The sequence below is a fragment of the Manacus vitellinus genome, unplaced genomic scaffold (assembly GCF_001715985.3).
Source record: "Manacus vitellinus isolate BGI_N305 unplaced genomic scaffold, ASM171598v3 scaffold_48_pilon, whole genome shotgun sequence".
In the NCBI taxonomy this organism is placed as follows: Eukaryota; Metazoa; Chordata; class Aves; order Passeriformes; family Pipridae; genus Manacus; species Manacus vitellinus.
In genome coordinates this window covers 2,346,957-2,368,051 of record NW_021940593.1, presented here as the reverse complement: position 1 = coordinate 2,368,051, position 21,095 = coordinate 2,346,957, and the positions used below count along the sequence as shown (strand labels likewise).

General features: G+C 46.8%; 1 protein-coding gene across 1 annotated transcript in view; it reads right to left on the bottom strand.

The window, feature by feature from the left end:
- Nucleotides 1-406: 406 nt before the first annotated feature.
- The window catches only part of COL13A1 (collagen type XIII alpha 1 chain), a 90,118-nt gene continuing 69,429 nt past the window's right edge, over nucleotides 407-21,095 (bottom strand). The window contains exons 34-45 of the mRNA XM_018079959.3: nucleotides 20,423-20,521; nucleotides 20,060-20,113; nucleotides 19,234-19,275; nucleotides 18,719-18,745; nucleotides 17,230-17,310; nucleotides 14,571-14,606; nucleotides 12,733-12,786; nucleotides 12,404-12,457; nucleotides 11,656-11,691; nucleotides 8,758-8,844; nucleotides 4,595-4,633; nucleotides 407-804 (exon numbers count right to left, since the gene is read on the bottom strand). Of these exons, the coding sequence (XP_017935448.1) occupies nucleotides 772-804; nucleotides 4,595-4,633; nucleotides 8,758-8,844; nucleotides 11,656-11,691; nucleotides 12,404-12,457; nucleotides 12,733-12,786; nucleotides 14,571-14,606; nucleotides 17,230-17,310; nucleotides 18,719-18,745; nucleotides 19,234-19,275; nucleotides 20,060-20,113; nucleotides 20,423-20,521 (642 nt within the window). The 3' untranslated portion in view covers nucleotides 407-771. The remainder of the gene's footprint in view (nucleotides 805-4,594; nucleotides 4,634-8,757; nucleotides 8,845-11,655; nucleotides 11,692-12,403; nucleotides 12,458-12,732; nucleotides 12,787-14,570; nucleotides 14,607-17,229; nucleotides 17,311-18,718; nucleotides 18,746-19,233; nucleotides 19,276-20,059; nucleotides 20,114-20,422; nucleotides 20,522-21,095) is intronic.

Below are 21,095 nucleotides of genomic sequence, written 5' to 3'. Positions count from 1 at the left end.
CAGGCAAAGTACATCCAGTGTGTGCAGTGGAGACCAAAGCACAAGTACAGGAAGCAAAGGAATTAGTCAGTGAAACCAGACTTTTTCCACACTCCACATTTGCCTCCTTTGAACACATAGTTCATGCCTTCAAAATCCAGAGCAGTTAAAAAAGATACCCAAAAAACAATGTCATTTCCTTATAATTTCACAGGAGAAGAAAGTTTGTGATGAAAAGGTTAAAGATGGAATCATCAGTGATACAGGTGGAAGTCTGTCACCTGGTAACCAGAAACGAAAGCAAAAAGTGTGATCGTGTCCTCTCTGAGCAGCACTCTGAGCAGAACACGGGGGGTTCTCTGCTTCTCCTAAAGAGAATCGTTCAAGAAAGATTTCTCTCAGATCAAAGGATTCCCCTACCCCCCCCCCCCCCAGAAATATTGTCTGTCTTGCACTCATTTATGCAGCCGCTGCTGGAAAACGAGCTCAATTCTTCCTCTGAAGAGTCTGACCACAAAAGTCGAATGAAGCGAAAATGACCAAAGGAAAAGAATATAAATGGTGTCATTTTCGACCCCTGCCTCTGGCCTCTGGGAGAAGAGAGAGCAAAGCAGAAAGCGCTGGCACGCCGAGCTCCCGCAGCCCCAGCAGGCACAATTCCTGGTGCGCAGCTCAACAACTCTTCCCAGGCTCCAGGGAGGCAACTTGCAAAACATCTCCAGCAAATCTTCAGGAAGGTCCTCCTTCTCCTTTCACTCTGCTGCCATTTCTCAAGCTTCTCCACCCTCAGACTCACTTTCTGGCTATCAGCCAAGGAGTTTGACCCTTGAAGTGGCAGACAAAGTGTTTCATGTGAAAACAGCCAGGCAGAATCAACAGTAATCAGGTTACAGGTTTTAGTAGGGACAGACCCTGAAAGGAAACTGTCACACTCAGGGTGGTGCAAACCCCGCTGCCACCGTTTGGGTTTCTCTTGACATGCAAAGTGCTCAGGTTTGGGAAGAGCAGTGGATCAGTGTGGTGTCACTGACCCTCGGTCTATCCCAGTGGCTGATGGGACTGTGTTAGTACGGGGGTTGTAGGAAGAGCAATCCAAAATGTTCACTCATCTTCTTCAGTTAAAATCCCAGGCTGTGGCTGCAGCAACCGCAGGGAACATTTGCCACCACGTTCCCGCCTTTAGGACAGGTGAGTGGGTACCTTACACATTTCCCCCAGAAACAGATAAGTCTTTGCTGACACAAGTCAGGTACTTTCGAGAGTTCTGGCAACTACATTTCAAGGCCTCCTGCACCTCAGGCAAGAGCTTTCTCACAAATGTATCAGTCAAAAAACAGCTCAAGAAATAAAACAGGTACAGTATCACCTCAGAAGTCCTTGACCTTTCAGTAGCTGTGCCAGGGCAACGTTACAGACATGCACTTTGCTTTTGGATCAGATAAAACCAAGCAACAACAACTCCATGCAGTGCAATCACAAATACCAGCTACAAACCAAAAACACTCTACAGAGACCAAAGGGGACAGGAAGCATTGGCAGGCTCTCTTAGGGATCTGTAAGTTTTCAAGGATTAAGGATAGCCAGCATTTTTAGAAGCGGCGAAGCATTCAAACATTCTACCTTGCAGCTGAATGCTTCAAGATCAGAGTAGAAATTCACTGCTGCTACAAACTCCCAAACCCAAAGCACCCCCAATGTACCCATCTGGGTCTTTAGGAATTGCTTTGTTTAACAGGTGAGCAATTAAAACACGACTGGAACACTGGCTGTTCCAATTAGCTCAGCTCCACAGCTGCAAAGCCTTGTAACAGGGAGCTGGGGCTTATATTAACGATAGCTATTACTGAGAAAACCAACAAGAATCCCTCATGGCTCTGTGGTTCATTTTCCTTCTGTGCCATTTCAGCTCCAGTACCCCAAGCATCTCACAAAAACATCATGCATGGAAAAGTTCCATCCCAAGGACAATGTTGGCATGAGAAGAAATGGTTGTAAATGCCATGAATTAGTTTAGGTTGAAAGTTGCAAGGAGTTTCCTAACCGCGAGAGCACTTGAGCCGGAACAGCCTGCGGGGTGGGGAGGGAGGGGACACAGGCAGAGAAACCTCACTGGTTTTTAGATGAAATTCAATAAATTTCTGAAAGGGTGAGGTGACAGATGGGTTGCAGCAGTCAGGGGCTGCGCTGGGTTCCTTGGGCAGTCCCTGTGTACCAGGGAAGTACATCCCTTATACCTTGTCACTTGACTCTGATGGTGCTAAAAGACTGTATGGAATCATCTGGAAAATAACTAACGAATGGTTTATGAACAGATGAATAATTGAGCAGCGTAGCCGAGTACAGAAGGGGTGGTAGTGGGGACCACTCCAGCTGGCACAGCTGCAGCCAGGAGAAGCCCAACTCCTGTCTCAGTGGCAGCATCATGCAAAGAGCAGGACTTGAGTGGATCAGGCTCACTAATGAACCACCACTCACATTTCTCCCTTGGGATCGTTAAACATGGTGGCTTCCCCCTGAATCTCCTGGGTTGCCCACTGCCTTTCCCCCTACGTGAAGGGCCAATGCCAGGGGACATGTTTTAGGGAATGGATTTAGGCTTCCACTCATTTTCTAAGGAAAGCATATTGCGATAGTCACTTTAGCCTGGCAGTACTTTCCTTTCTGGGTAGTTTAGACTTGAGACATCAACAAGGGTAGGTCAGGATGGATAATTAAGATGTACAGATGCAAATTGTAATGGCACACTGCAAATCTGCATGTGACCTTTGGTTAATATTTTGAAAAGCCATGTGGATTGATTTCTCTAACAAACATTCATTAGGATATCATCGAGGAATGCTGCGTTATGCTTCATTTTAAATGAGGTTTTCACTGAGTTACTTGCATGCCTACAATTTAGAAAGGGGTTAGAATTTCTTGCCAGCCAGGGCTCATTGTCATGAGCGTTATTCCAGCCCATGGGAGGATAATTATAAATCATGGAGTCTTTACATTCCCAGTGCACGGTGACTACCAGCAGGTTTTTCAGCAACACTTTAATTCAGTCACAGCAAAACTGTTTATATTTCACTTTAATAAAAAATACATAATATTTTGAAATATTCTTGAATGACCCAGCTTGGAAAATGAAAATGACCTTTAAATCTATACAGGGCAGTTCCTTCGGGCATCTTTAATGTAATAATTTATTAAGTTCCTATATTCATCATGTGTGCACAAGTATCATGTAAATATTACAGCTGTACTCCATGACAAAACAAGCATAATGCAGACATAGAATCATACAGAGAACTGACAAACAGGGGGAAAAAAATCTAGTATTTTCTGTACAAAAAATATGCAGCTTTTTGATAATTTGTAAAAATGCATAACTTTTGGCATTTTGGAGAAGAACACTGTATAAAAATAAATATCCTATGTACAGTAACACACACAGGCCAGTCCAGGTTAGAATCATCACTGCAAAAGAAAACATAAACGAGTGTTAGTGACAACTCAATACCAAGTGTTAATGCCAGCTCACAGGGCGTGGAGGGAAGGACAGCATTAGAGAAGCTGGCTCCAGGAGGAAGAGCAATGGAAATCTCAGCAGGGATCCTTTCCACTTCCCTGATTGAGGGTGGGGGGTTCAGCTTGGGCTGACTCTGCCTCCACCATCTTCCCACCATTGCAGCTTGAGGACCTGGCATTTACACCCACAACAGGTGCTGAAGGTGGGCCAGACCCCAGGGGGTCTGAGGGAATCCATGTGGAAATCTCATCTTTGTGTAAGGATTAGAGCACTTTGGGGCCAGGCAGCTCAAAGGCCACACATATAGTTCCCTCCTTTGCAGCAGATAGAGCTGTACCGTGATAGCAAACAAGGAGGAGTTTTGGTTGCTGCTTTTCAGCGGTTGTCCTGGTTAGAACAGCTGGGACCGGTTCATCACTGTATGGGTGTAACCCTAAACTGTGTATTCTATAGCCTTCCATGCCATTTCCCAAAAACTGTTATCAATAGACCATTTATACCATCTGCCCAGAGCAGCCTGACTCCTCAGGCTATAAACTGGGTGTTAAGAGGCCTTCCAGATAGGAGGATGCTCCTTTCCTTGCACCCATTGTGAAACTCCCCGCCCTGAGGGAGGTACTGGGCATTCCTGCCTGAGCTGGAGGATAGATAATCTTGGACTCTTGGGACTTTTTTAACCACTCGTGGGATTCAGAGGAAGACTGCAGATCACAGCTCTCAACCAGACTGCACCAGCACCCTCACCAACAGGTTTTTCCCTCTCCTTTTACTTTGGACTCAGGGGGGCCAATGAACACCACTCTGTTCATGCCTCAGGGTGCTGGGTTATACATTTGGGGTTTGTGGGTTAAAACCAACTGATTGTCTGTATAATCGTATTTATTGTATTATTTTATTAAATTGTTATTCTGATTTATAATCTCTCCTTTGAGTTGAGTTCATTTCCCCTGCTGGTTTACCTTTAAACCAGCACAGGGGTACAGTCCTGGAAATCCCATCCATGCCTCCACACCTCTTTTGCTATTAAACAGACTCACTGGAAAACACTAGCAGAACACACGGCACTGCCAACTCAGCACAGCAGCATTTCCAAGATTATTTTACCTTATTCCAGCAGCCTTGAACTGGAAGCCCATCTTCCCCCTGAAAAAGAGATGGATGAAACAGCAGTTTAGACACAGACAGTAGTGCAGAGACGGAGGAAAGAAGACGTGGGTTAACTATAACACCTGCAACAAACAGTGTGAATCAGGGCTGGAGGAATAGTCTGAGATATTCCTCAGCCTTTTGGAGTGACCCGGACTTCTGGCTCAAAGAACCTGAAGCAAGGGCTGGGACTGAAGAGGGCAGAGGCCTCAGGCTATGCAAGGGACTTACGCACATGAGGTCTGTAGGCTTGTTCTCGTTCTTCCTCAAGGAATAGTTTATCCAGGCTTCCGTGAAGGAAGGAAGAAGGAAGGCAGTGGAAGGTGTGAGGTGGTGGGTCTGTGTCTTAATGCTTGGCTCTGTAGTGCTGAGGTTATAAGCAAACCCCAGAGTCAGCACTAACCTCTGATCCTGAGGAGGGTCTATAAAAAACCTCCATTTCCTTTCTGCCCTGTTTGCTAAAGGGTTTGCTTTGTCATGTGAGATCCTGCCCAGCTGTCCCCTCTTGCCTCTGAGGAGATCCCACTCCAGAGAAATTAGGAAGGTAAGCAGCTGGGCAGCGCCTGTGCTGGTTCAGGATGTCTCAGCTGACTCCCTGAAAACGGTCTTGGGCTTAATAACAGCAGTGGGATTTCTGTGAATATTCCCCAGCACCTCTGCAACCCTGACGTCTTGGGCTGCACAGCCCCAGGTGGGTGTGTCGTTGTCATTATTATTTTTTAATTTTTGTTTAAGGTTGAAGAAGGTTGGACACTTTAAGGGCGGTGCTACTAAAAGATGGAGACCCCATGGTTGGGAAAGGCTTTTGTGAGTGGCTGCCACTCATATCATCTCTGTGAAGCCCTGTTTGACAGGAGAAAACAGGATGTTATGTCAGTGCTAAGGTGCTCTTGAGCAGGAGGTGAAGTCAGAGGTAAGGAGATACATCTCTGACATGAGAAATCAAACACTTGTGCTGTGTCCATGTGGCCCATTTATAGGCTATCACTATTCCCCAGGAAAACCAAAACCAATACAAACAGAAAAGCAAATGCACAGTAGTATACTGAGAAACGAACTATTTAACAGAGATGCACTTTCAGGGGCCTGACGAACTGAACGTTGCCACAACAATATTGCTTTTCAAATGCATTTTTTGGACTGTGGTCTCCTTTTGCTGTTTCCTCCTCTTCTCCCCCCATGTGGAAATATGGAGTTACCAGTCAATTACTGGGCATATTGCGGTGTTCCCATTGGTACACTGGTGGTGGTAGGAATGACTGGTGCAGTGCAGCGCAGGAGGAGATGGGAAGTTAGGTGTATGAAGGAATGGGAGGCCAGGGAGTTACAGCTTAGGGATCAAAGGAAGACCAGGGTCACGAGGAAGTGTTTGTTGCAGGCGAATGTGCTGAGAACGGAAACATGACATGCTTATTAGCATCAAGGATCTCCTTCCACATATCTCAGATGTGCAAAGCGTTAGTTCACAGCCTCCATAAGTTACAAACGTGGATGTGTCAGCTGGATGCTAAGCTTTTAACCTAGTTGGATCCAAAAACATGCTTATTCACGTTCCCAAGCTAGCTCGCATGCCAGAACACTATATATAAAAAAATAATGGCATCTGCATTTCATCAGATTTTCTGGCAAGTTTCCCTTAACAAAAATAGGAATGACAAGAAGTGTGTGTTCCAACATGGCCATGTGGGGTGAATCCTCACTGGGAGCAGTGACACAAACAGAGGGGTGGTCTGCCAGGCACCCGTGGAATCCTTACAGGGATTGGGAATCAGGTGCCTTACTTGGCCAAAACTTACTCCATAGTAACCTGGCTATGACCATCAGGAGGCAGAACACATGGCTCTGTGGTTTTCCTCCTTTATGGGCCGTTCTGGGCAGGTCTGATTTCACCTGTGGGACTGGCCCAAGTTTCTTTCCACTACCCAGAATTTACAGAGCAGCAACTGAGACTTTACCAGTGGCCACTGCAAGAGTCAGTGCCCCAAAGAGGACACAGCAGTGCCCAACAGAGGGGGTGCTGGGAGGAAAACTGGTTAGCTCTTCACAAAGCTCAAATAACAAAGGCTTTTGATGGCAATTTCACAGCTTTTTTTCTCCCTGGGAGAACTAAGAAAACCTTCCAAATTAAATGTGGCTTTTTGCTTTGGGACGCATTTTTCCAACTAGCTGAACTAACAGATCTTCCATCCCTTGTAAATGGCATCAAACATCCTTAAGGGAGCTTAGACAGACCATCCTCAAGCAAATTTTGTCATGCCAAATAGGCCTGAAGGGCAGTAGTTTCTGTGTATTATGGAGATGTTGAGACTGTTGTAGGGAGCCAAAACCTCACCTGAACACTGCATCTTCAGAAAATCTCAGAGAAAACTAATAAATTGGTGATGTTTAGGGGGACACTTTGAAATCAGTTGAGATTAAGTGTTCCTCAAGACCTTTGTCTTACAGCACTTGGGCTAGATCAGGCACTAGTACAATAATAATTTTAATACTTAAGTTGGATATTGGGAAACATGCAAGTTTTTTTGCCACTATGAGTACAATTTGGACTTCTGGGGAGAGTCATAAATAAGAATTATCTCGCAGGGAGGCTAAGTGTCCAGTTAATATGTTTCACATGGGCTTGCTAACAGGATAACTATTATTTTCAGTCATCTTATTGTAGGGGGTGACTGAGGCAATACAGAGCCACGTCAGGCCGTGCCTACCACACACAAGCACTTAAAAATAGAGTTAATGAAGGACACGAGCATCACAGCTCCTTGCAAGGAAGTAAAGGCAGTGCAGAGCTGGGTCTGCACAGGCTGATTTAGTGGAAGTTGCCAAAGGGAAGACAAAGGAAGTGAAGCAGTTGTAAGTAAATCTGCATTCCCACTATTTTTCCTCACGCCACAAAGTAGTGCTGGCAGCAGCTGGGAATCACAGCATGAAGGGAAGGGCCTAGTTCTAACAGCAGCAATGTGAGGAAGGGAGGATGGAGACAGGTAAGGAAGGAGCTGCCAGGTGTTTCTAGGGCATGCAGCTATTTGGAGGTATCAGAAATAGCACCCAAGACCCAAAAAGCAAACGAGCATGCAGGAAAGGGAAGGTAGGCCATACCAATGGGCATGGGGCATCCAGGCCGTCCAGCCCAGGTAACCCCGGCTCACCCTTCTCGCCTTTAAAACCTCGGAGACCCTGTTCATGAAATCAACCACTGTTGTTATTTCAGTCACCGCCAGCTCCGTGTCACGGGGGTGGCTGAGCCCCCACCGGGACCCTCACAGGGCACTCTGCTGCACACCCAGCACACAGCTGTCTGCACACTTAGAGAATCAGCAGCACCAGCAGTTTCCTTTTGGATTTTCCACGATCTGCGAGCCAGGAGATGCTTCTCTGAGCTGAAGCTGAGAGGATGGGAACGGCGTTTCCTCAGTTTCAGAATCATCCCTTCCTCTGATCCTCACTAGGAAACCCAGCAGCTGGATTTCCAGCTGCATGATCCACAGGTACTCCTGGGATTTGTGGCACTGCTACAGATTTTTGGCAGAATTCGCTGCAGCATATGAATTTAGATAAAAGTGTACACATATTCCTATATTTATTAATTTGCCTAGATTTGTAGCCAATCTGTTTTGACAGACACACATCCCATTTAGGATAAGTGAGATTTGTTTTTCCTCTGGGTGCTGCAGCTCAAGTGCCCCGTGTGCTCTCAGGCCGTCCCATCAGCTGGCCCTTATTCCGAGGCAGGGGAACCAGCATTCCAGTTTTGCCATCTCGTAGACAGGATCACACTGACCATCTCAGAGAAGAGCTGCAACTGGCAGCAAAGGAGACAGGGCTCTATCCACAAAGGAGAAAGCCCTGGGCTCCCAGCACATGGGACACCCCCATGTACCCCAAACCTCAGTGGACTCTGGAAGAGGAAGGAACATAACCGTGGTCACTCAGCAGCCTGGTCACTCAGAGGATCAGGGGTTCTCCCTCTGGAGAAAGCAGCTTTGCCACAGGCTGAGGTGGGAACCCAGCCAGGCCTTATCCAAGTGTTGTACTTTTGCAAGACCATTATTTATGTTATGATTTCCTTCTGTCTTCCCCATCAACACATCTTAAAACAATACATTTGATGAAACAGAACATACCAACGGACAGGGTGCATCTAATCCAGGCGCTCCTTGGTCTCCCTTATCCCCTTTAGACCCTCTAGAGCCTTTCTTGCCCCTCTCCCCCTGTAAATAATAGTTTAGTCCGAGAAAAAAAGAATACACAAAAGCTTTAGGATCATCCATTTCAAACAAATGTCAGCGATAGTTTAAAAAAAAGATAAACATTTAGGAAACATTTTAAAAGAAGAAAAATCTCTGTTTGAGATGTTAAGTGAAGAGCTGCTAAGCTGTAACTGAGCTGCATAAACACACTGGCTGTGGCTGCAGTCCCACATTGACAGACTGGGAGGGCTCAGCATCAAAGGGATCATCAGAGGACTTCTTGGGGCTTCCCACACTCCAGAGAGAGGTACATCAGGGAACATGCTGACCCCAGACACACAGGATGGGCAAACACCCTTCTGGCCAGCAGTGTGCCACCTCATCTCAATCTGCAGCTGGCTGGGAAGGTCCCTCCTCTGCCACTCCACCTCTGGGATGGCACTAAGATGCTTTTCTTACCACTCTGAATTCTCATTCTTAACGAAAGTCTCACTTGGAGAACTCTCTGCCAGGAAATAAAGGAAGTACTCAGCCCTGAGAGTCCATACAACCTGGATGCCCCTTAGGATGCTCTGAGTAGTGCTCTCCCAAAAAACCTGTTAGACCAGGGACTAGAGCAGCCACAGGGCAGCAGCTGCTCCCTGACCCTCTTACCTGGCAGCACAAGGGTATAGCATGGTATTTGCCAGTATAACACAAAATCCTCAGAGCTGCTGAGCATGAAACAGGGGAAGGGGCTGCTGCACAGGGAACTGAACTCTGAACTTGTGGGGAGCGTTTAAGGAAATAAGGGATAAAGTCAGACAGCACGGGCTGCTGTTTTTAAAAAAAAAAAAAAAAAAAGGCGTTAAACCCAAAGCTGGCAAGAGAAATGGATGGGAGAGGAGAGGCAGTGAGGAGAAGTCACCCAGAGCCAAGCGCAGGAATGGAGAGGATAATCCAGGAAAAGTGCGCCATGGGTTGCTCTGGAGGAAGGAGGAAGGAACCAGGAAGAAAGGCGGAACAGGATGGAGGGATAAAGGGGACAAAGGTGGACCTGTAGGAGCGAGGAAGAGGCACATACACACAAGAAAAAAAAACAACACAGGCATTAAAATAAGAGTGAAGGCATCAGGTTGGCAGCACGAGCTCAGGGGTCCCACTTTTTCAGCTGGGTTACACAAAACTCTGCCTGTTCCCACCCCGACCCTGGGCACAACCACAACACACTCGTCTCCCACTCGGAGCAGAGGGCAGCAGGAACATTTCTGGGGTTTAAAGAGCCCTGCTCTGCCTAAAGGAACAGACAGGATTTTGGCAAATTGCCTGGGACTTTTGGAGGAGTAAGGGGAATCCCCTCTACTCAGTGGGAAAAGGGGTATTTTCTAGGATCCCATCTGCTAAAATATCACACTTGCCCATTTAGACTCAAGTTTCTCAAACTTTTTCATCATTGCAAATTATGGGTTGCAGTGATGCAAAGTGCATGCACATTTCAAGGGGCCAGCACAACCTCCCACTCATGCTTTCGAACTCATCCTCTACAAGGAGTTGCAATTTCTCCCAGTTTCACTTGCTTTTATGCCAGAGCTCAGAAAAATCCCATCTACAGCTAATGACAGATCCTTCTGTAACTAAGACACCCAGTTTAAAAACCAACTGAAAAAGTCTAGGAATTAAAAGTTACTTTTTGTTTAGAAGCCACACAAACAAAACAAAACACATGTTAGGGAAGAGGAAGTTAAGAAGCAAAGCCAGAAATGCAATGATTAAAAAAGGGGAGAACTTTGGGGCTCCCTTGAACCTTTCTCCCCTAGTTTAAGATGCCAGTTGGCTGCTTCTTTACAAAACTGCCCTTTCTGTGCAAAGTAAGGTCAGAAATCCATTGCAGATGGAGGACTCACTATGTATCAAAAGCAAACCCATATAAATCACCACATGGGCACATGCACTATCAAAATTTACGTTTTCAGATAAATTCAGGTGATACCAGAGTCATATGAAGAGTTGTGTGAGTACACACACTTGTACTATGTTGAACTGCTTGACATCAGGACAATTGTCATCTTACAAAGACTCAAATCCAGAAGTCATTTGTATTTCTAAATATAAATTATATTCAACTATAGCTCTCAAGTGTCTTTATCAAAAAGATTCAGAGCTTTAACAGGCAAGAAAACCTGATGAAAAAGAAGGAGCTTCTCAACATACACTTCTTGGTAATATTTATCTTTCTATTAACACAGGTGGTACAATGGAAAGTCTGCCATTCATGTTTCTGGTTTTGACCCAACTCTTCACCATCATATCTATTCAGGGTAGTGCCTGAAGAGATTTCATGTCTGACTCTTTAAGGCAGGCAAATTTAATTTATCTTTTCAAAATTTCCATCTTCCAAATTCTCTGGAGGAGTGTTTGCTAGAGGACAACCTTCTTTTTCATGCTTCAGGGGGAATTTAAAAGTACCAAAATAAGATTTGTGGCTGCACCTCAGCTAATTCTCATGGGAATTCACACACATCAGTAAGCAGATAAGTAGGATTTCCTAAAGCACACCACTCTGGCCTAACTGAACTACACATGAAGTCCCATGCTTTGGTGAGAACAGAGCTGTGACAGCAATGAACACATTAGAAAATCCCTCCTTCAGCCTTCAGGCAGATGTGCCACAATGTCCTAGGTGATGGGACAAGCTACAGGTATCACCTTCTAAAATCCAGGTATGCAAAGTCACTTGTGTGAAGGTCTAGCAGACAAACACATGCTGGCTACTAGAGGTGCTCAGAGTTAACTGGGCTGTCCCTGTGTAAAGGTGTTAGTAATTAAATACAAGAAGTTTGCCTGGTAACTTACCCGGATTCCTTTGTCACCAGGCAGACCTTGTAAACCCTGAAATGCATCAACATAAAATATTTTAAAACAAGTAGGTCCCACTGTATTCCCACTCAAAAAGAAGAATGTGTGCTCAGGGATTTGGGGTTTTTTCCACTTATGTTACAAACAAACAAAACTTTTCCAGCAGACAACCTCCGCTCCATCAGACCATCCAGGCCGTAACAGCACTACTCCTCTAAGGGTTCATCAGATAAAAAACAAACTAGTTTAGAGAAGGCAGTCCCTGATAAAAGCAGCAAACTCCCTTTTTTGTGTTAAGCAACAAAGCAGCTTCATGATTACATTACACTAGAGTTCCAACACTGGCCCCGTTTTTCCAAAAGCAATCCCAAACAGTGGAATTTGTTAACCTCACTGGAGGCAGCTTTTGTCCCTGCAATGGCAGGACAGGGCTTTCCCAGCCAGGCTGTGAAAGCAGATGTGCTCCAAAGCAGCATTTTGGACTAAAATACCTATGCTGGGAGCCCCACTCAGCTTCTTTTGGTAGCTTGAGGACCAAGGTGAATTAACAATTTCCCTTCAGCTTCCTCCTCCTCCCTCTGAGTCACTGCTCTTGAGCTCTTTCTGTCGCTCCGGTAGTGAGCAAAGGTTTGTAACTGGAGTTACACTCAACCCAGCTGTGATTGCAAACACTGGATTACTGCAGCATCTTCAGCTGTCAGTGATACAGGCCCTGTAGATAAATCCCTTGTATGCCCATACTCACAGGAAGCCCTGCTGGCCCCATTGGTCCTGCAACTCCAGGATCTCCTTTACTGCCCTGAAATGGAGACAAAAGAGTAGAAATTGCTACGTTCCTACTCAGTACAAACAGGGAGCAAAGCACTAGAGAAGAAAAAGCAAAGGATGCAATTCAAAGCACCTAAAACCTCCAAGGATGAGGTACTCAAATATCAAAGAGGCCCAGCTGAGAGTCTTGTATGCACAAGGAGAGGGCAGTTCCATCTCTGGAAAAGCCTAGATTTCCTCTATTCCAAGAGCTGTCACATCTTCAGAGAAGTTACAGAGCATCAGTCAGTTCTGAAGCAAACTCACCCTTTCTCCTTTTGGTCCTGCTGGTCCTGAAACCCCAATTGGTCCTGGAGTACCCTGCAGTTGTAGGAAGGAAAACACATCAGGATGCTTTTATTCAAGGGCCTCATTAAACCAGGAGACACCGCTGCTCCCTGAGGCAAAGCACAGCTTGGAAGGACAGTCTGGTGGTGGAGGGCACCTCACACCACTACAGCTTTCAGTGTTGGTGGTGATCTGAAGTAGTTGGTACAGGCAGTTTGAACAACATGGGAACTGCTAAGTTAGATCACACCAGCACCACTGTACAGAGCCTTATTTTTAATTTTGAAGCTTTCCCTTGACAATTGTTTCAGCAGGCATTTCTACCAACTCCACAGACAGGATTTCTTTCTCTCTAGTTCATATCAGACAAGGCTGAAAGCTGTAGCAGAATAAAGGCCATTTAGAATTATGTTAGGCAATTCTCCTTTCCTTTATTTCCTTATTTTCCCTTCTCCCCCCCCAAATCAGCAGAGCTGAGCAAGATGGAAAGCATCCTGTTACGTGGTGGCAGGCAGCCAGTGAGTTGTGCATGCAAGGTGACAGACCCTGTGGTGCAGCGAGGAATGCAGGGGTGCACAGGCAGAGATGTGAACTAAGAGGGGTACCCTCCAGTCCCTCTGTTCCCTCTTTGCCATTCCTGTCACTCCACCAGGCTCCCAGTCGTGCCAACAGGAAAACCCAGTGTTGTTCCTAACCCTTTGACACAGGGGCCATCTCCCACCAGCATACCAAACTTCTTTCCCAGTGCTCCTGAAACTTGCTGAAGCTTTGGGAAATGAACCAGCCAAAGCTGATCTTTAATGTGAGCAGTGCAGCAGTTCAGCAATAGTCCTTCTGGCTAAGAACAGGATTTGGGCACTTCCAACTCTATTTCTAGACTCCTTGAACTCCATCCACACTTTGCTAACCACACAGGTATGGATCTACACTTCCATCATGGAGCCTCAATAAAGGGATACTTTTGAGGCATATTACCTGCCTCCTAGGAAGAACCAAGGCTTGAGAAGTCTTTTTCTAAAAGCCTTAAGGCAAAGGGGTTTGCATTTTTTAACATCAGCCTGCAATCCTTAGTCACTGAAGTAACCCCTCCAATGTGAGCAGGATGATTCATGTGGATCAGGAGAGGTTTTCAGACAAGTTAAGATCTGCAGAATACAAGTGGAGGAGTAGCTCGTGCAGCACACAACTTCAGTGCAGTGAAGGAAGTAAGAAAAATCGGGCTCTCCTTGAATTCATACAATCATGGAAATCTTAATTGCCTGCACTTCGGCATCACTCAGTGCCTTGGAATACACTGAGGTCTCCCTTGCACCTCTATAAAATTAAATCTACAACATCCCCAAACAAGTGAGTGTATAAGCTGCCATTCAGGTTCTGTTCAGAAGTCAGAGCAGCTGACACAAACGTTCCTGCTCACAGCACAAAACGCTCCGGCGTTATTACACCTCAGACAAAACTGAAGAGCTCCTGCTGTGTAAAGGCAGCAAGCAAGGCTACCACGGAGAACTACAGGACAGAGATCCCTCAGGACAGAGAGGACAGGAGAACAGAACATCATGGAACCATGCAGAGGTTTCATTCATCTTGTTACTGAGGCAAAGTGGAACAAGGCAGCTGTGATCCCAGGATCCAGACAGACTCATAGCATCAAAAAACATAAGTGTGTGACATCACTCCCCAGTCTAAGTTTAGCCACCCTCCCAAGCCTGCTTTGGAACAAATTATTCCTGGTGTAAACTAGAACTGGGCTGGAATACACAAAACAAATCATGGAACTGGGGAGGAGGAACATAGGGCAATGGAGAAATGGAACTCACCGGTGGTCCAGGCCTGCCGTCTAAACCTGAAGCACCCTGAACAGACGGGGAGGGTTCACAAAAACAAGGCAGGAGGAGAGGGGAGGGGAGAGGTGAGTGAAGCAGTGACTTGAGACAAACATATGCTTGCAATTAACAAAAATTAAGATCTCAAGGACAGGTGATGGTACTTACAAGCAAACCAACAAAAACACAGAAACACTGAATACATATAACATTGACCCGCAACTTTTAGATCCTCTTAAAGAGGGTAAATTTCCTTCTCTCAATGCCACCAAGAAAACTCCTGGGGAAGCAGCTGTTCTGTGACAGATCACACAAAAGGACAATGTGACAGCAGAGTTGGAACCTGCATTGCCATAGAGAAGCCCAAGGCTGTTGAAATTCTGGCATCATGTCAAGCCCTTAGTCACAGAGGAAAAGGCAACAGATCCAGCTGCACGATTTTACAGAGTCTGAAATAGTTCAGTACCTGTCTGGCACTGCATTTAGTTTTACAGGCTGAAGACACACAGAATCAGGCATGAAAAAGCTTAGGAACAGAGTTCAGTGGCTCTGAGGTGGGACACAAGGTCCACAGTGTCTGATCTTACCAGCAGCTCAGTAACTGTGCTTCCTGGTTGGCCAGCTGATAGTGCTGATCCAAACACAAAATATTTCCCAGAGGACAATTCTGAGCCCTCCCCTCTCTATAGCTCAGGAAGAGTGACATGAGAAGCCAAGGGACCCTGGGGGCTAATGGGGCTCTAGGAGAAGCAGCCAGCACATTCCCTGCCATGCTGGTGAGCTTCTCAGGACAATTGCTGGGGCATCTTCTTCTCAAACTGTCACACGGATCTCCTTCCCCTGTCCAGATACCCCACAGCCTTGAGGGAATAACCATCTATACAGAAAGCTTCTGTTTCTATTTCTCGTGGGACTGGGCTCTGTCTTCTCACTGCAGCACAATCCTCTGCATTTGATCATAGAATCACAGAATCATGGAATCAGCTGGGTTGGAAGGGACCTCCCAGATCATCAAGTCCAACCCTTAATCCACTACCACCATGGTTCCCAGCCCATGGCACTGATGCCACATCCAGTCTCATCTTAAAAACCTCCAGGGATGGAGAATCCACCACTTCCCTTGGCAGCCCATTCCAATGCCTGATTACCCTCTCTGTAAAGAATTTCTTCCTAATATCCAACCTAAACCTCCCCTGGCAGAGCTTAAGACCAAGCCCTCTTGTCTTGCTGATCGCTGCCTGGGAGAAAAGACCAACCCCCACCTGGCTACAACCTCCTGTCAGGGAGTTGTAGAGTGAGGAGGTCTGCCCTGAGTCTCCTCTTCTCCAGGCTCACCTCCCTCAGTCTCTCCTCATAGGACTTGTGCTCAAGTCCCTTCCCCAGCCTCACTGCTCTTCTCTGAATGTGCTCCAGCCCCTCAATATTCTTCCTGAACTGGTGTGACCTCACCAGTGCTGAGTACTGGGGCAGAATCACTTCCCTGGACCTGTTGGGCACACTGTTCCTGATCCAGGCCAGGATGCCCTTGGCTTTCTTGGCCACCTGGGCACACTGCTGGCTCATGTTCAGCTTCCTGTCAATCCAAACTCCCAGGTCCCTTTCTGCCTGGCTGCTCTCCAACCACTCTGTCCCCAGCCTGTAGCGCTGCAGGGGGTTGTTGTGGCCTTCCCAAAGCACTGCTTTCTCCTCACTGGCTCTGCCTGGAGCCACAGGAATACAGTCATGTGAGCTCACCTGGGGGCCTAGACTCAGTGGGGATGCATTCAGGCCCTGGAAGGGAATTGCTACACAGCACAACTAAAGGAGGAAAACGTTTTACAAACAAAGACACGCACATTTCAGCCAAAGTCAGGGACAAGGGATCTGAGTGGTCAAACACAGGACAACAAAGTCACACAGTACATGAGATGCACTCTGCAGTGCTCATTCCAGGGCATTCAGGAAAGGGAGAGGGTGTACTGTGCCACCAGTGCTTTTTATGAGGAGAGGGCTTTGGGGCCAGTGGAGCAACTGGGTGGGACTCATTATCAGCTGTCAGCTCACACAGTGGGCTTTAGCAGATGTGAGCCAAGAGCTTCACCAAGTCCCCAGGTTTGTATCTAAAGCTCCTGCAATTTCTCTGTGATGTATTGAGCCTCAATTCCTTTGGCTGCCAAGCAGTGCACTAACACAGGCTAAAAGGACTGAGTTCACGCACAGCAGGGACACGCCAGGGCAGGGAAAGCACTGATTCCACAGCAGAAGTGACAGGAATGTTCTGGCTATTGAAGAAGTTGGGTGCACTGAGAACCACCACGCTTTGTACAAAGCTTGGCCCAGCTGACAAGTGGCTGGGAAGGCATTTACTTTTCCACATCTCTGACTTCTGTTTCTGGCTTTGTCCCTTTGCCCTGAAGTGCAGAGAACCCCCAGGAAAGCTACTGCTTGTTTTTCCCAATCCTCCCAGAAGCAGGAAGAAATAAAGTGATGGCTGATCTACTCAACCGATCTCAAAGTTGAAGGCTCTGTACAGAGCAAAGGCACAGTTATTTATAGACCATCTCTTTCTCTGTCTTTACATATCAAATCCCCGCATGCGTCTCCTATTGAGGGATCTTTTTACAGCTGACACAAGTTTGGCTCACAAAGTGCTGTTTGCTTCCTGGATACTTACGGGTAATCCCAGTGGCCCTCTGTCTCCTTTTTCACCCTGGGCACCCTTCTCTCCTTTCACTCCATCAATCCCTGCTTCCCCCTAAAGGAAGGATGGAGCAGAAAATAAACTCACCATAACAGCACTTATATAACAAACATTCCTCCCTTCAGAGAGCCCCGGAGCAGCAGGGGGGATACAAGAGGCACCAGAGTAATGCTTTAGCCCAATTTGAAGAAAACCACTGTCAGTCAAATTCCCCCTGTGTGAGCACCTGTTCTAAGTTAATGGCAGATGGAGGAGATTCAGGCCCTGTGAGTAAAGATGTTGAAAGGGGAACTGGGCTCACTCCTGTGCTGCTCTCCCTGCTGTTGTTGCTGTATATATATTTATAGACAAATAACCAGAAGTTATCTGATAGGGCAGGTTTACATTTTAAGATGTGGATTGATTGAAAGTAAATAACAGGTGTCTACAAGCTTCAGAGAAAAATCATGCAGAAGTCATCTTTGCAAAGACTTTTGTAAATGTAAAGGCATCAGTTTAAACATTTGGGGAAAATAATTTCATCATTCCTTTCCCAACTGTATTTTTTAAATTCTGTATTATGAACTATATAGCAATAGTAAACAAAACACAATACATTAAATAATTTTTTTCTCATAAACTCAAAGTGTAACCCAAAGCTTCTTTCCCCTCATTCCTGTTCATGAGGCATTTTAAGACATTATTTTGGTTGCATTTTGAGACAGAAGTGTCAGAAGAACCAAGTTTGCACAGTCTCTTACACAAGTCTCCCAGCCACCTGATAGCAGTGGCTACTGAGTTATAGACCAGACGGATTACTGTGTCTGTAATAACACCTGGAGGAAAGGAGAATCAGGATAAGGACACCATCCCCTTCAGCACCCAAACAGTGCTGGTGGCCAAATACTGAGGATAACCAGAACAATTAAGATGTTGGCCACATTTTCCAATCTTTGCCCAGAATTTCAGAGGAAAGATGCAGCTTTCCTTGAACTATTTTTTGTCTAGGAGCTGTTTTACAGCAGGCAAAGCAATAGTGTGGGCCGAGCATTTAGACAGATTAAAAAGATTCTCACCACCAAGGACAGGGAAGTTCTCGAGTGCTTTACAGCAGAACATACAGGGTAATTCTAAGGCTCCTTTCAAGCTACAGGTCAGTTACTTAGAGATGTATGATGTACGTTCATCCTGCTGTACAGATCTTGACCCTTCAGGCAAAGATTTCAACTGTTTTCTCATGGGAAGATTTCCATGGACCAGTGACTTCCCACTTCTCTGGATGAAAACTGGAGGGAACGATCAGTTCTTTGGGCCCTAAAGTGAGAGCTGCTAATTCCTTCAAGAAAACATCCAGAAGGATTTGTCCTCTTACAAAGATGGAAGAAAAGTACTATTTGAACACTAGGAAGTTGTTACTGAAGGGAATTCTAACACCTACGACAACTTTAGTTAAATTTCAGGATGTAATATTTTGCAGCCTTACCTTAGGTCCTGGGAGGCCCTGAAGACCCTGTATTTGGGATGAGAGACAAGACATGAGTAATGTTTCAGGATGGGCTTTAAACTCCAGGTATCCCAGCTCAGTGTTCAGTACAGAGCTTTCGCTTTCTGAGGGCACAGAGGCCTCTTTATTTGTGTCACGGGCACTTCATGTACTGTTCTCATCTGGTAACGAGAAGGCTCTTGCCAAGCACACCCTGGCAGGGGGCCAGGTGTGCTGTTAAGACCATTTCTGCAGTTGATCCCTTTAATCCCATCATCCCATCTTACTACTGTCTTCCCTTTCATCTGAGACTAACATAACCCCCTCTCTTTGCCCACCCAGCCCACCACAGCTCTGACCTACCCTGGGGGTGGGTTTGGAAGTGATACTTTTCCCATTTCAACACTGCACTGGTTCTGCCTGTTTTCTCCACACAGAATCCTCCCCAGTCACTTCCCACTCTATCCCCCCCATGCCCAGTGCCTTGCTCCTGAGGTGAATCACTCAAAACTTACTGGAGGTCCAGGAGGACCCTGGGGTCCGGGGGGGCCAGATATCTAGAAAGCAAACCAGGAGAAGTCACCGTCAATGTGCTGCCCTAGGGACAAAGGCAGACAGGGCACAAGGTGCAGCAGATCTCTGCCAGGCTGGGAAACCTGGACTCCCCCTAAGGACTGCATTTGGAAGCAGCAGCGATCCAAGACAGAGTGACTGGGAAGCAGCAGCAGGACGCTGGGGAGGGTTATGCAGCAGTTGCAAACATTTAGGAGGAAAGAAAGCAGTGAGGTTTTTGCCAAAGGAACGTCTGCTTTCACTGCTCTACCACAGTTCACGCGAGGAGGCACAGGGTCAAAGAGCAAAAGATAGGGAAGAAGGTGGCTGGCTCCACACATGTCAACAGCCTGTGGGACTCCTTGCTGCAGGGCATTCTAAAACCTAGGGGTGAGTTCTGAGGGGAGAGTGGGCAAATTCAAGAACCCTAAAATCTACTGAAAAAACCCTAAATGTATGTGTGTATATATATATGCAAGTATTGCTAGGAAACCCCTATACTGCAAATGCTGAGGAAAATATTTGTTACACTTTCCAAGATCTTCTGTTCTACCCCAGGCATTCCTTATTGACTGCTGGTTGTGAGATAGATTGTTCTTGTGTCAGGGAAAGGGGGGCATCAGGAGCTAGAGGTGGCTGGTGATCCAGCCACAGGAGATGAGGCCTTGCTGTCCTCAGTGAGGGGGTTTCACCAGAGGGTGGGATGTGCCTGTTTCCAGCAGCTCTGCTGACAAATCGTCCCTCCCTGGCTGCCCAGATTGCAGAAGAAACATGAGAAAGGTGACCTACCGATTCTCCCGGATTTCCTTTGTCTCCATGTTCCCCAGGCTCACCCTTCTCTCCCTGCACACAACAACAGACCCTGTCACCACTGGCTGTGCTCTGGAGTCTCCCTCCATCAGAAGCCGTCTGTGAACCACCCATGTGCTGGCCAGCAGCAGCTCCTTCAAGGAGGAGTGTGAGCAGACCGTGTATTCCACATTCCCTGCCTGCTGCTGGAGACCAGACGGACATTCTGTGACACCTAATTAAGGGCAGGGCTCTGAGTCTCCCAGGATACTCAGCACTTTGGGAAATGAACCCTTGTGTGCTGCTCTGTGCTGTTCTCTCTTTACCAAGCAGGAAAGAGCAGCCTGTCCTTCCCATTCTTACTGTCAATCCTGGAAGTCCAATGGGACCCGGCAATCCTGATGGTCCTGGCATCCCTTGGTCACCTCGTTCGCCTTTCTCTCCAGTGGGGCCATCTAGACCCTATGGATCAAGAAAGATTTGTGGATTTTTTGCAAGACTAAGTCAGGCAGACACACAAGACATCATTGCAGGAGTCAAGACTGGCTCTGGCCATCCCAAGAGCTCCCTGAAAACCCCAGACATCCATCAGGTGCCCGGGGAAATGCTGGGCTTCACTAGTATTGGAAGTGGATGAGCAAATGGCTGAACATCCTCCTGCCACTGTGGATGTGCCCATCCCCTGAGCAGGGATGGGGCACTGCTTTCCTGCCTCCATGTTCTGCTTGTGGTTATGCAGCTTGCTGGAGTCCATGCTAGGAATCACTCCCTAACAGCCAGCTGTTGAGACAGCAGGAGTTTTATCCTAGTGCTCTTATAGAGAGGCAGGAAGTCGTTGTCCTTGAGCAGTGCTGGGGACACAGAAGCTGTAACAGACAAGCTGGGAGCCCGGGCACTGTGCCCCTGTTAGTGGCCAGGATGTCACAGGTTACCCCATGCAGGTGCCCTCCCAGGATGGAGCATACTGGTGCATCAGCCTCCTTGCTCAGAGTCAGTGCCAGCAACACGCCAGGCAGCAAGCTGAGGCAGTGACACA